We start from the raw sequence: 15,569 nt of genomic DNA on the forward strand, positions 1-15,569 counted from the left end.
GAAAAGGATTTATTGAATGTGAAGTGAATTCACCACATTAAAAAATTCGTTTATCCTGACTGGAAGACCCCCGGGAGTCTAACGCCATGCCACGACGCTACGAGCAACAACAGGAGGAGATCGCTGTCTTCGAAACGACCATGGACCGTCATTGCAAGGCCTGCACAAACTTGGACAACAGTCGTATGGTTCAGTGCGACAAATGCGACAACTGGTACCATTTCGCATGCGTGGGCGTCACCGAGAACGTCGTGAATCAGGATTTTTTCTGCTTCTCGTGTGAGGTAGCTACCGGATCCCCTTCGGGAGGAATCAAGAAGCAAAGTAAGACGTATCGAACTCCGCCAAATGCTCCGCCAGTAAGTACACTTGCAAATGTTTATGGATACATTCCGACATCGTCGCAAGCAACTCAATTAGTAGAGAACTTCGAGGCGGTAGTGCAAGATGACTTTGTGTCCGCCGTCATTACGACAACGGCTCAGCCACTTGCGCCTGTTACGCAATCAATGCAGCATGTTTTAAATATACAAGTTCCACCCCCTATGTACACCCCCACAGTTCCTCACGTTCCGTACGTTCCATTGACTACCGCCGTTCCATCAACTACGATAGTGCCGTCTGGTACATTTGAACAATTTAATCAGATTTCAATGCCCAATCTGTCACTGCCTTTCTCCATGCCGCCGTCCACTTTGACACAGTCCTCTTATGTGATCTTTCCGCCGAGTTCGTGTGTATCAAGCTATTATCCAGGAGTGTTCACACAAGCTCAATGTTTTACAGTACCCTCCAGTGGTTCTCAGCCTATTTCTTCCCTGCAACATAGCACACCGCTTTCGTCACGGAATATGCCGGTCGCCAGCCAACCTGCGAGGACGACCAAAAGTATCGGATTCGCACCGCTAGGACAACAAGCTCCTGACAACAAGAAGCAAGGTCGCCAGTCAGCGTTCCGGAACAAATATTCGAGTATCCAGGAAGGAGAAAAGGTTGCAGTTGGAATTGCAGATTCTTGAAGAAGAAAGGAGACTGGAGGAAGAGGAACAAGCAAAGAAACGGGAGTATCTCCGGAAGAAACTACGTTGCTACGAGAAATGGCCGAAGACTCGAAGACGGACGAGGACGGCGAAGGACTCGAAGAAGATGATCAAGCACTGAACAACAAAGTGAATCAGTGGATGCGAGGAGTTCCAACATCTGAACCAGACCAAATTCCACAGAGAGGAGCTCAGCAACGTCAGGACTTACCACTTCAAATCACCGTTCAACAGAATCAGTTGCCGTCTCAACCCGTGGTGCGGCAGGAACAGCTACAACCGCACCCCCAGCAAAATCACTTGTTACTGCAACCCGTTGTGCAATCGAATCAGCTGCCGTGTCAAATAATTCCCGAATTAAGACAGATGAGGATAGATGTCAGTACCCAGCTTCCATCGCGGATCGAGAACCATGGAGGTCATAGCAGTGGATTTAATCCAGCACAACGATCTACCCCGAGACAAATGGCCGTGGAAGATGATGGACTCAACTTATCGCGTAGCCAAGTGGCCGCTCGCCAAGCAGTATCACGGGAACTTCCGTTGTTCAGTGGTACTCCCGAGGAGTGGCCATTATTTTATTCAAGCTTCATTACCACGACGAATATGTGTGGCTATACACCAGAAGAGAATCTGGTGCGCCTTCAGAAATGTTTGAAAGGGAAAGCATTCGAAGCAGTCACGTGGCAATCTCGAAGTCATCGTGCATAATTTGATTGCGCTGATCAAGACCACTCCTCCTCCGAAGTCAGAAAGACTGGACACGCTTATTGAGTTTTCTGTGGCTGTCCAGAACCTGTGTGCAACGATCGAAGCCTGCCAGTTGGACGAATACTCCTACAACGTTGTGCTTCTACGTGAACTCGTTGACAAGCTACCTTCATCATTCAAAGTTGACTGGGCGAAATATCGACGAACTCTTTCGTGTGTAAATCTCACCACCTTCTCGGTATGGTTGTGCGATCTTGCTGAGACGGTTTGCCCGATTGATGCGCTACCGAGATTTGATTCGAAAGCAGCCGTTGGCAAAAAGGATCAAGCGTATTTAAACGCACACACGGAAGAGGAGGACACCGAGCGGAGCGAGACTAATCAATCCGTCAAGTCATCATCGTCTAATCCACGATCGCAAACCTGCCTTGTGTGTAAATGCTGTTGCCCCAGCGTCGATAAGTGTGCACGGTTCGCCGAACTTAGCTATAACTCCCGATGGGCAACAGTAAAGGAGCTTGGATTGTGCAGAAAATGCCTGAAGAAGCACAAAGCGTCGTGCAAATCTCATCAAGTTTGTGGAAAGAATGGATGTCAGTTCAAGCATCATCAGCTTCTCCACAACAACCATCGAGATAACTCTACGAATGCAAATGCTTCACGTCAGGAACCTTCACCGATAGCTACTGTGCAGAGTACCGCAGATAGAGAGTGCAACACACATCTGAAGTCCACGAATAAGACGCTATTCCGTGTCGTTCCCGTTTTTCTATACGGTCCTGAAAGAACTGTGAAAACCTATGCATTCTTAGACGATGGATCGTCTCTTACGTTGATGGATTCCGATCTCGCGACAGAGCTAAGACTCAGTGGAAAGGCGGTACCTCTTTGTCTTCGTTGGACGAGCAACAAAAGCCGATTTGAGAACGATTCACTACAGCTGGACATTGAAATTTCTGGTATAGAGAAGAACCATAAAAAATACCGGTCCGTAAACGTAAATGAGCTAGCGTACCAGTATCCCTATCTGCGTGGTATTCCGGTTGAATCATACCATGATGTACAGCTACGCATTCTAATTGGAATCGACAATGCTAACCTGACACTTCCGCTGAAAGGAAGGGAAGGAAAATTGTGCCAACCAATCGCCACAAAAACGCGACTGGGGTGGATTATACACGGTGGTACGGAGTCAAGCGAAGAGCTCGTAGGGTATCTGTCTGCAAAGGTGTTCCTGCGATGGGACGAACGATGCGACACTCCAGAATGCGGTAATCGATTTTTTTTCCATCGAAAACTTAGGAATTGCCAAACCCAAACCCTCACTAGTATCAACCGAAGATCAACGGGCTGAAAACATCCTCAAAACAATAACACAGGACGAAAGTGGACACTACGTAACCAGATTGCTCTGGAAGTATGATGACTTCCGCCTTCCAAACAGCAAACCAATGGCACTGCAACGGCTGCGTTGCTTAGAATCCAGACTAAAGAAGGATCCTGAGGTAGCAGTAGTGGTCCGTAAGCAAATTGGTGAATATCTGGAGAAGGGATACATCCGCAAACTATCGAAGAAGGAGTTATCGGAGAAGAAGAAACGAGTATGGTACCTTCCGATCTTTCCTGTCCTCAACCCGAACAAACCGGGAAAAGTGCGCATCGTTTGGGACGCTGCAGCAAAAACCAACGGTGTATCCCTGAATTCGATGCTGCTAATTGGGCCGGATCAGATGACGTCCCTCGTATCCGTACTAATACAGTTTCGGGAGAACAAAGTGGCTATCTGCGGTGATCTGAGGGAGATGTTTCATCAAGTGAGAATTTCGATGGATGATCAAGACTGCCAGCGATTTCTATGGCGGTATAACTCGACGGACCTGGAACCGAGTACCTACGTCATGCAAGTGATGACGTTTGGTGCCTGTTGTTCACCAAGCTGTGCCCAGTACATAAAAAATATGAACGCGGAGAAACATGCAGGACAGTATCCCGCCGCAGCTAAAGCAATCATAAAGAATCACTATGTGGACGATATGTTAGCTAGTACGGAGACGGAAGACGAAGCGATTCAGCTGGCTCGAGATGTTCGGCACGTCCACGCGCAAGCCGGGTTCGAGATGCGTAATTGGATATCGAACTCTCCTGCTGTTCTTACTGCTTTGCATAACGAATCAATCGATGATAAAAGTCTGAATCTTGGGTCGGAACTAGCCACTGAGAAGATCCTTGGTATGTGGTGGTGCACTGCAATGGACATACTCACATTCAAGCTATCGCCGAAGCACGATAATGTCTTATTGTCAGGAAAACGACGACCAACTAAGAGAGAGGTGCTACGAACATTGATGGCCATCTTCGACCCTCTGGGATTTCTTTCACATTTGTTAATCTTCCTCAAAGTCCTGCTTCAGGAGATTTGGCGCTCGGGAATCAGTTGGGATCAGGAAATCCCAGAAAACATCAATGAGAAATGGGAGAGGTGGCTGAAGGTGCTTCCATCGGTACGTGATGTCCGCATACCAAGATGCTACCGGTTACTCACGTCGATAGGTTTAAAAACGGATGTGCAGATACATACGTTCGTCGATGCCAGCGAGGACGGCTATGCAGCTGTAGTATATCTACGTTTTCAGCGAGGTAGCGTTGTGGAGTGTGCAATTGTAGTGGCAAAGTCCCGGGTCGCCCCATTGAAGTTCGTATCGATCCCTCGGCTCGAATTGCAAGCCGCAGTCGTCGGAGCACGATTAGCAAACACCGTGACTAGCAGTCTATCCTTCAAAGTAAACAAGAAGTTCTTCTGGACCGACTCTCGCGACGTACTGTGCTGGATACGATCGGACCATCGGCGCTACTCACAGTTCGTGGCCTTTCGGGTCAGTGACATCTTGGAGACCAGCGAGATCCCAGACTGGAAATGGGTCGGCACCAAGGATAATGTCGCGGATGAAGCTACCAAGTGGCAACGTTTGCCAGATCTGAGAAGCGAAAGTCGGTGGTTCAAGGGACCGGAGTTTCTATGGCAGAAGGACGACAATTGGCCGGTCGAGCCTTTCACAACAGGTTCAACCAAGCAGGAGATACGTGCTCACTTACTTCACCATGATACTGTTGTGGAATCGTTGATCAACGTGGAACATTTCAGTAATTGGAAACGACTGGTCCGCACGATAGCATTCGTATTTCGGTTCTTAAGGAACAGTCGAAGCAAGCGCTCGATGATCCAGCGTGAATGCGGTTCGTTGTCCAGCACAGAATTGCAGCAAGCTTCGAACTTTCTCTTCAAAGATGCACAGAAAAATCATTTCCTGAGGAAGTCAGCATTCTTTCGAGTAGCAACGGCACAATAAAGGCACTACCCATGCAGAGTACGATCTACCCGATGAACCCGTTTCTGGATGAGCAGCAGGTGATGCGGATGCGTGGCAGAATCAGCAGGAGCGAGCATACTACGATGGATACACAAAATCCAATCATCCTTCCGAGACAGCATCACATAACAAAACTAATTGTACGGGATTATCATGAACGCTATCATCACCGTAACAACGAGACCGTGGTTAACGAGCTACGGCAAGTGTTCAGGATCCCGAAACTACGTGTGGTGTTCCGGAACGTAAAGGCAAGCTGCCAACTGTGCAAGAACCAGAGAGCAGTTCCCCAGGCGCCTTTAATGGGCGATCTTCCAGCAGCTAGATTGGCGGCGTACAGTAGACCATTTACTTTCGTGGGGAATGACTATTTCGGTCCGCTTATGGTGGCGGTAGGGCGAAGATCGGAAAAACGGTGGGGCGTACTAGTGACATGCTTGACGACCCGGGCGGTATATATAGATGTAGCGCATTCACTTAATGCAGATTCATGCATCATGGTGATCCGGAACTTCATGGTGCGACGAGGCGTCCCGAAGCAGATATTCAGTGATCGCGGCACAAATTTCGTGGCCGCCAGCAAGGAACTCGAGGCGACATTGGCGGAGTTGGACCAGGAAAAGATCATTCAGGAGATCGTCAGCCCTAACACTGAATGGAGCTTTCTCCCTCCAGCGTCCCCCCACATGGGAGGATCCTGGGAAAGGCTGATCCAAACAACGAAACGGAACCTGCAGCAGATCCAACCACGCTGCCTACTCAGCGACGCAGTTCTTCGGAGTTTGTTGATTGAGATTGAGGGCATCATCAACTCACGTCCGTTGACGCATGTACCGGCTGACGATCCAGAGGCGCCTGTTCTTACTCCAAACCATTTTCTCTTGGGCAAAATGGTTTCTCTTGGACAAAATGGTTAAGCGACGTCAAGGCAATAGAGGTGGGTGACATCGTGGTTATAGTCGACCCTGGACTTCCGAGAAACTGCTGGCCCAAAGGGCGTGTCATCTCCGTGAACAAAGGTAAAGACGGAAGGGTAAGATCTGCAGCAGTACAAACAGCAACCGGAGGGGTGTACGAGCGCCCAGTGGTTAAATTGGCGGTACTTGACGTTCGGCACGTTAGAGAAGTAAACCAGGAGACAGGTCTACCCGGGGGGAGTGTTACGACTGTGTCACCTTGACGCAACATCATTGCTCCAACTACACAGTCGTCGCACCTCTCTCCAATATTTTGGAAGAGGAACGATGGAAATGGAAAAGGACGATATGTCAAATAGTGGTAAACAAAAGGCATCAAAGTGAATTGCGTAAAGCTGGAAAGGGAAATTTGAAAAGAACCTTAGAAGAGAATTGGATTAGCTGAAATAAAAATATATATTGTGAATTCTGTAAAAAATACTAAACGTAAGTTAATGTGAAATTCAAAGATTTGTACTTACCTTGTTATTAATTGTTGCTTGTAGGAATTTTTCAACCGTCTGTACATATTTGAAATAAAAGAGGTTAAAAAATTGGAAAAGGATTTATTGAATGTGAAGTGAATTCACCACACTTCATGTTCATGTTCAATTTGGATAAACATTTTTACTTCATATTATTTGATTACTCAAAACACGTAGTACTGAACTTTACTTAATCATTTTTATATAAATTTCCTAATATTTGCGCAATATTAGAAATTGCTGGTAACACATCATAATAATATAAAAATGTTCATTCTCGCTTCAAAAATTGAACACACGAAGCTCAATGCTGTAAACGCGAATATATATTGAGCTTTTTTGGATGAGGAATTTTATTTCCCAGCATATAATATAGATTGATTTATTCACGATTTGGAAGGGATATTTGTTGGGGCACCCAAATATCTTCGACAGTACCCAGCATTTTAAGTGTTTTATAAAGTATTTTCATGGGAAGGAAAGTCACTAAGGTCACACAATTTTTCTAATACTCTCTTCCACGATAAGTGTTTATTATAATTCCCGCACTCACCTTTCGAGAGTGATCCTATCGACGTCACGTTCGTGTGTAAGAGTTAAACGTTTCGTAAGATTATTGTGCTTAATTAAATTGCTCTTACGTACAGAATTGTGTGCCACTTAGCTAGGAGAAAAGGCACGAAATGTCAGCAATAAAAGAGAAATGAACACTCCCATGTAATGCGATAATACATTATGACAACTTCTGGCGAAACGATGATAATAGCAGCGACGTTATGTTAGTTATAAAAATTAATCAGCATTTGCAAATAAACGATTATGTTCGACATTTTCGGAAATAGCAAACAGCTATACGCCTATGAGGGATCTAAACGTGTTGCTTGTATTTAGTAATTTTGTATCCGGGCTTATTTTGAAGGTGCATGTTGTTGCGTATGTTATTCGGTTGAAAAAGGTTGTCATTTGCATTTGTTTCTGATTTCTTGTAATCATAACAAGTCTCTTAAGTTCTCTGAAAGAAAACTGCGGTCATATTAAAACGAATCCGTTAGGAATTCCAAACTTTCATATGATTTCTCATGCATGGTTGAAATTTGGTCATGGTCCATTTCCGAATCTTGTCGACATGTCAAACTCGCATTTTATGAATGCTTGACATTCAGTGACCTTTACGTCAACGACTTTGTTAGGTCATATTTACACCTGTCGGTGATATTCGACCGGAGCATGGTAAATCATCCTCCACATCTCAACTGCTATTTAAATGTACTTTACTACTTCTATGCACGTGATAAGATTGATTCTTCGCATACTTTCTGTAAAATTTCCAACAAACGAAATTCCAGATTTTCTTTAGTTTAGTTTTTTTTACGGTTAAAACGCACAATCTTTTCTCAAACTTATACCGCTGAAATGCAACTTTTCGTTTCCCCGAAAAGAATACCAATTTATAAATAATCAGTGAGGATACCAACTGCTAAATGACGTACATCAGATCAAGTTTTGAATGTTTCACGTGGGACCGATGTTCCTTCGACATTTCCCGCTTGCCATTATATCTCCACGTGCTCGCTCCGAAACACCAGATTCCATATTCAACTGCGAACATGTGCACATAATGTGAGCGGAACAAGCTTGGCGCAAATTGATGCGTGGGTTTGATGTGAAAAAGAATATCGCATTGAATGTAGTTAGAAGTAACTTGATTTCTGAACTGTTTCTGCTATGGATCAAGTTTTTACGACAAGTGGTTCTGCATTTTTTTTTTATCCCTTTTGTTTATTTTAGGCTCATTAGCATTTTAGCTGTAACAGAGCCGAATTTCAATCGTGTATATGTCACATGTTTATCATATCTATAATTAGCACATTACACAGTTGCCATGTTTTCGGCGTTAGAGTATTCCCTTCTATACCATTGCATATGGTACACATTTACACAGTTGCCATATAGGCGTAAGAGTTTTCGTTCTGTTCTTCCATTATCCAGTTAGACCGGACAGCGGAGACAGTTGATTGATCATTGTTGAGTTATTTATAGAACAGAAGTCCGATGTTTCTTGCAGAGCAGAGCAGTTGTATGGATGAATCGATCTTATTTCGACCGTGGATGGATCTCCATCGCTGATGATTGTTGCGTGGACGTAGTTATTCTGTAACAACACAAAGATGGTCAATGAGGGCCCTGAGTTTTGAACTCACGATCGATCGCTTACTAAGCGAACGCGCAACTAATGTGGCTACGGAGACCCCCTATTCTGCATTTATGATTGAGATCATTTCTGTGGGTTTTGGGGTATGTACGTTTTGGGGTGATATAATAATCTCATACAAAAATTTCATCTGAAGAAAATTTGATATTATAATGATAAATTTAGTGAGAAACTAATCTCGTATCCATTTGTCGACACCGTACCGTTGTCATAGCGGATACGTTTCATTCCGTTTCCACTGTGAAGTGTATTTGAAGTGTATTCGAGAATCAGGCCCAATAACTTGAATTTTTCAGCATTGTGAGTTGGTCCCTCTGATTTAATACCGACCATATGTTCTTATCTGTTGTAGGCTTATAGCTTATAGCCCCGAACAAATTCAGCTGCATGTGACATCAGATTTTGGAAAAGTTTAAAAAAGAAGGAAACAATTCAAATGTAATTTGTCCTGCCTTCTCACAATAAATAAGATTAATTCAATACCACCATAGAAAAGTAAAGAATCTACCTTGAAACATCCTAAAATTGGAATGATGAAATTTCAGAAACATTGTGGAAATCTTCATTTGTTAGTTTGTTTGAATTATTGTATGTACGTGTTTTCATAGATATCGTCGACAATAAGGCATACACTTTTTACATAAATAAATTACATGATTTCATGGAAATGTCCTGAACATTGTCAATCCTAAATTTTACATTTTATAGAAAAAAAAATGTTTAAAAGCTTACTGTTACATCATTCACAACCGACTAGGGGCATCAAGTATGGACGATAGTCGTACTTTCTTGGAAAAATGTTACACTTGCAAAAATTTTAGGTTTTGATTTTGTCATTATTGATTGTATTTGTTTTTTATAGTTTTCATGGTCTTGGGACCAAGGGCGCTATATTTTTTATATTTTTTCTTGAAGCTGAGGAGGTTTTTTACATTACATATTCAAAAATCAGAGAAGCGTTATTTTTTGTTCTTGAGTTATGATTTTTAAAAATTAACCAATGGTTCGAAAAATCATTTTTTTTCCTTTTTTCCAAGACAACAATTCGTAACAATTGAACTACGGGATCGATTCAGATGATAGACATATCAAATTCAAGCCAATGATCTATTCTTGATTAGAAAAATATTACACTTATGAACAAAATAGAATTTTGTTTTCGCAATTATTGGTTGTAATTGGTCTTCATGGTTTACATGGTTTCGGGACCAAAGGCACCATATTTTTTATATTTTTTCTTGAGAGCTGAGGTTTTTTTACATATATATCCAATACATTGGCTTCAAATTGATATATTGATCATCTGAATCGGTATTTCAAATGTTATTAATTTTTGAAAAAAAAAAGGAAAATTGATTTTTTGTACCATCGGTTAATTTTGAAAAATCATAACCTTAGAACAAAAAATAACGCCTTCCTGAATTTTGGATATGTTATGTAAACAATCCTCAGCTTTCAAGAAAAAATATAAAAAATACAGCGCCCTTAGTCCCGAGACAATGAAAACTATAAAAACAAATACAATCAATAATGACAAAATAAAAACCTAAAATTTTTGTAAGTGTAACATTTTTCCACCCTAAAATGAAAATGGGCACCATATTGGAAAAAAAAAAAAAATACAGGTCTATTATTTTGCTAATAGGAACGAAACTACCACTTTTCACGAAAATCTGAGAACCACTATCGGTTTGACATGGAATGACTGTATATATACACTGGAGTCGCTTTTTACGCGGGGGATACGTGCCGCATAAACAAAAACCGCGTAAATTCCAAAATCCGCGTAAAAATAAACCAGGTAAATTTCAAAATCCGTATAAAAATCTCTGATATTTTGCATAGGGTGTTTTTTTTCGAGGTGGTGAACATTTTTGATGGGGTAACTTTTTTAAATTCGAGATGATCATTTTCATAGGCACCCTAATATAGATAGAAGAAGATATAGGAGTGCGTTTCATCACATCAAAATAAGTTTCCACTTTCGAACAAAGATCAATTTCGTTAGTGCAAACATCAAATGGACTAACAACACTTGTCACTATGTAAATGTAGAACATATTACATTACATAATATTTTCCGAATTTTCCCATTTTCCTTCCGAGTTTTCCGAAAATTTTTAATTGTCATATTTGTTTGGAATATGTTTGGTTGAAATATGTGTAATATTTTCATGAGAACCCCTCTCCATTCCAGAGGAGGGAGGGGTGTCATACCATCATAGAAAGATTTCTCGTACCCAAAAACTCTCACATCCCAAATTTGGCTCCATTTGCTTGATTATTTCTTGAATTATGCAGAAGTGTTTCATTCGTATGGCAGCCCCCTTCCCTGGAAGGTGAGTTGAGTGATGGCGCGGATCAGACTTGCTTGTTTCCGCTCCTTTTTTCTTCTATAATGTCGGTGTTTTTGTTGTTGTTTCGGTCTAAAATGCGTTAATCGCATGGTTAATTGAGCTTCTTGTCTTAGTCATTGGAATTGAGTGGAGTTTGCTCAAATTCCCTGAATAGTTTTCAAAAAGCTTAAATCATAAAATGTTTTGTTCGCCGAAAAAAATTTATTTCCATGCTAAGTGCGGTTGTGAGTGTTGCTCGGTTGCTTTCGTATAACGTCTTGTTTCTGGTTCCATCGGGACTTATCTTGTATGTGTTTGTGCAAGAAACTAGGTTTTTGCACCTAATCGAGTCCGCTTCATCAAATTCAATAGCAGTAGCAATTTAAGAAAAATGGCTGCGCTCATGTGCAAATCGCCAGGAAAGGGAAGTTATGATGTTTGTGTGTTTGATCTATCTTGTGTGGAAGTGAGAGGAAGATACATAGTGAGAATGACGCATTAAGCGCGATTCATATACAACATCCACGTCACGTTCACGTTCCGTCACGTCACGTTGCGTTAATTATTTTTCCATGCAATTCCTATTGAAGCATTCACATACACCAGCAACGGCAAGTCGAAGTTGCCGTTGCCAGTGTATGTGAATGTTTGCATAAGAACTGATTGGAAGAATAACTGACGCAACGTGACGGGACGGAACGTGAACGTGACGTGGATGTTGTATGTGAATCGCACTTTATTCTTCGGCTGTGACGGCTAAGAATTCAGTAGCTTGTGGTGCAAGCAATGTTGCCAGAACATGTTTGTTTAGTTTTAGTGAGAATGGCTAGCGATTGTGTTAAAAAGTGTTACTTTCTCGTTGGAAGATGATTACGAGATTGAATAGAGCGTAGGAAATATCCAAAAAATTTAATGACGGATTAATCGATTCGTTGGCATTTTTACTTCCGCTAAGATTGCATAAGGATACCTTTGGCCGTGTGTTGAAATATAGAATAGGTCAAAGAATTTAACGTGTGACGAGTTATGAATTGTATCGCCGATTCAGTTCATTCTAGTGGTGCTCTCATATTACTTCATATTACTCAGGGACAACTTTCACCTTCGTGTTAACATACGATAGATGAGAGAGTCGTGTAATGTAATGTAATTCGTCGTCGTGTAATAAATCATATCGTCGGTTTATTTTTCCCCAACCCTATTGAAGTCTATCATAAAGTAATAGTTACTGTAGTGTTATAATGTGTCGCCGCACGAAATTTATTTCGGTTTCTTCTTCCACTCTCTCTTTCACATGTATACGAATGTTTTTGTGTTGAGTGCATGATATAACCTGTTAGAGGGAATGTGTTTCTCTGGAGAAAGGACTGGCAGCTTTCCCGGAAAGAATATGAGAAAGAGAAGCACAAGATGTGTCAGAAAAATCAAGATAAGTACTAATTATAAAAATTAAAATCTTAAGTTTAAATTCATATGGCTTTGACATTGACATTAATCACATCATTTACCGCAGTGAATCCTGATTCTTACCTTTCCCCACTAACAACTATCCTTTCCATGATAATCGCTAGGGAACCACGCTATAGAGGCGACCCTTCTGGCCTCCGGGTGGCGATTATCATACTAGCATTCCTTCCCTTCCCCTGGTGACTGTAAGGACGTGGCGGACGTTGTTATTGACCATTTAAAGCTCGAACCACCGAAAATTGCACAACGAGAATGATTTGCTAGTCCCAAGCGTCATTCTGTGTGTTCTTTGTGCAATTTGGTTGGTTCAGGTCAATCACGGAGAGCAACTACTTATTGTACAGTCTACCCATGCTCAAGCTCAAGCTCATTCGTATAGCAGCCCCCTTCCACTTAGAGAGTGTGTGTGTCGAACCACCGTAGAAACATTTATTGCTCCCTAAAACCTCCATATGCCAAATTTGGTTCAATTTGCTTGATTAGTTCTCGAGTTATGCAGAAATTTCCGAGTCCATAAGAAAGACAGACAGACAGACAGACATCCGTTTATATACACTGAAGTTGCTTTTTACGCAGTTTTTTTATACGCGGTTTTATTTTAAGCGGCTTTTTATTTTCACGCGGATTTCGGAATTTACGCGGTTTTTTTACGCTGATTTCGAAATTTACCCGGTTTTTTTTTACGCAGCGCGTATCAACCGCGTAAAAATTCAATGTGCTTATTGATGTGACTTTTCGAAAAAATAATTTTGTATTGTACCACTGATTAGTAGCTGAGAAATAAAAGAAGATACAGATATCACGATTGTAGAATGCAAAAAAATCATTTAATCAATTGTTAGAATATAGGTTGCATTTTAAACTAATAATTAACTGTTTGCTAGATTTTTATACGGATTTTGAAATTTACCCGGTTTATTTTTACACGGATTTTGGAATTTACGCGGTTTTTGTTTACGCGTCACGTATCCCCCGCGTAAAAAGCGACTCCAGTGTATTTGCAAGTGGTTGAAAAATCTTGAACTAGAATTGTGTCTGAAAATAATCTGATATTATAATGTCGATAATGTAATGTGTTTTGGTAGAAGTACTACAAATTTTATAGTAAAAGGTGATTTTAAAGGGTCTATCAGAAGATCAATCGACGAACAGTTCTGCGTTTGGACCCATGAACGTGCGCTTAGTACGAAAACGTGAATGTTTGACAATTTGCGGTGTAAAGTTTTCGAACGAATTTCGCCACACTCCACAGGTATGTGACAAAATTACTATTTGAATTTATATCCTATCTTCGCCACTTTTAGGGTAAAGAAGTTAGGAAACCTAAGACCAACGCTTACATCGACATACATAGTCAAAAAAATCAATTTTTTTCCAGAAAAATTATAGAATTCAATATTGATTAAAAAACGATTTCATTATTTAGAGGGCAGTAAACAGTGAAATATATTTTTTTTACGATCAACGTTTCATTCGTATTTCATTGCTTGATGAATAAAATAAATAAAAATTGAAGTAAAAAAATAAAATTATCTGCCCAGCTACGAGGATCGCTGTAGTCTCATAGGATTGAATTCATTGGGCTCTCGAATGAATGTTGCCAAAGCGCTTTTTGTATCTGATATTATTTTATCAAATATCGATTGCCCCGAATTGCTATACCTAATTAATTTTAACATTAGTCGTCGCAATTTGCGTACCCGTAACTACTTGTACCTTCCACCATCTCGAACAAATTACGGCAACAATGAACCCGTAACCAGTATGTGTCGTGTGTTCAATCTTTGTAGTTTGTGTTTCGATTATCACCTTTCCCGTTCGTCCCTCAAAGCGCTCTATTCTGTTGTTCTCAAGTAGTTATAATTGTTGTAGGTTCAATATTTAGTTATATAGTTTTATAATTAGTTTTATTATTTTATAATTAACTAGCTGTACCCTGCCACGCTTTGCTGTGGCACATTGTGGTTGCATGGTTGAGTTGATTTTTTCTTTTTTTTATGTTGTAACAACAATCCTAGACGTGTTTGGTTGTTTTGTATATTGTATCATAGTTTGAGCTCAATCGGTTCCGTACTTTTCGAGTTTTTGACGAGTACACAAACGAACAGAACATTTATATATCAGGCTGTCAAAAAAGTCCCGCGGTGGTTTTTTGAATTTTCATTTGTTCATAAAATTAGTTACAATCATCTGTTTTAAGTCAAATATGCGCCGTTTTGTTCGATGACTTGTTCCCAACGAGATGCCAACTTCATAATACCCCTGTTATAGAAGCTCGCTTCCTTATTGGCAAAAAAATCGGATAGCCAATTTTCACAGGCCTCTTTTGTGGCTAACTTCTGACTACCTAGCCCGTTCGCCATGGACAAAAACAGGTGGTAGTCACTTGGTGCAAGGTCCGGACTATACGGCGGATGCAAAAGAACCTCCCATCCGAGCTCCCGGAGCTTCTGGCGCGTCACCAAAGAAGTGTGTGGCCTGGCGTTGTCCTGATGGAAGACAATGCGGCCTCTGTTTATCAAAGATGGCCTCTTCTTCATGAGTGCTACCTTCAAGCGGTCCAGTTGTTGGCAGTACAGGTCCGAATTGAGCGTTTGGCCATAGGGAAGCAGCTCATAATAGATTATTCCTTGACAATCCCACCAAACACACAGCAGAACCTTCCTGGCCGTTAATGAGGGCTTGGCCACCGTATGAGCCGCTTCAGCGGGCTTCGACCACGACCGTTTGCGCTTCACGTTGTCGTAAGTGACCCACTTTTCATCGCCAGTCACCATCCGCTTCAGAAACGGGTCGATTTTGTTGCGATTCAGCAGCGATTTACATGCGTCGATACGGTCAAAGATGTTTTTTTGCGTCAACGTGTGTGGCACCCATACATCGAGCTTCTTTGTGAATCCAAGCTTCTTCAAATGGTTAATAACGGTTTGATGACTTATCCCCAGCTCTTGGCCGATGCTACGGCTGCTACAATGCCGGTATTTATCGGCTAAT

At 41.5% G+C, this 15,569-nt stretch overlaps 1 protein-coding gene across 1 annotated transcript; it reads left to right on the forward strand.

The window, feature by feature from the left end:
* The first annotated feature begins 1,097 nt into the window (after positions 1–1,097).
* LOC129766279 (uncharacterized) lies at positions 1,098–5,098 on the forward strand. The gene is made up of 3 exons (XM_055766798.1): positions 1,098–1,676; positions 1,720–3,022; positions 3,081–5,098. The coding sequence occupies exons 1-3, from the start codon at positions 1,098–1,100 to the stop codon at positions 5,096–5,098; spliced, it is 3,900 nt and encodes a 1,299-aa protein (XP_055622773.1).
* The last annotated feature ends 10,471 nt before the right edge of the window (positions 5,099–15,569 follow it).

This window comes from Toxorhynchites rutilus, chromosome 2, assembly GCF_029784135.1.
Source record: "Toxorhynchites rutilus septentrionalis strain SRP chromosome 2, ASM2978413v1, whole genome shotgun sequence".
In the NCBI taxonomy this organism is placed as follows: domain Eukaryota; kingdom Metazoa; phylum Arthropoda; class Insecta; order Diptera; family Culicidae; genus Toxorhynchites; species Toxorhynchites rutilus.

Excerpts from the sequence above, each read along its gene's own strand:
- LOC129766279 (XM_055766798.1), top strand. The coding sequence starts at position 1,098 with ATGGCCGAAGACTCGAAGACGGACGAGGACGGCGAAGGACTCGAAGAA. Across the intron at positions 1,677-1,719 it reads ATACACCAGAAGAGAATCTG|TCACGTGGCAATCTCGAAGT; the intron begins GTGCGCCTTCAG and ends CATTCGAAGCAG. Across the intron at positions 3,023-3,080 it reads ATGCGACACTCCAGAATGCG|TATCAACCGAAGATCAACGG; the intron begins GTAATCGATTTT and ends AACCCTCACTAG.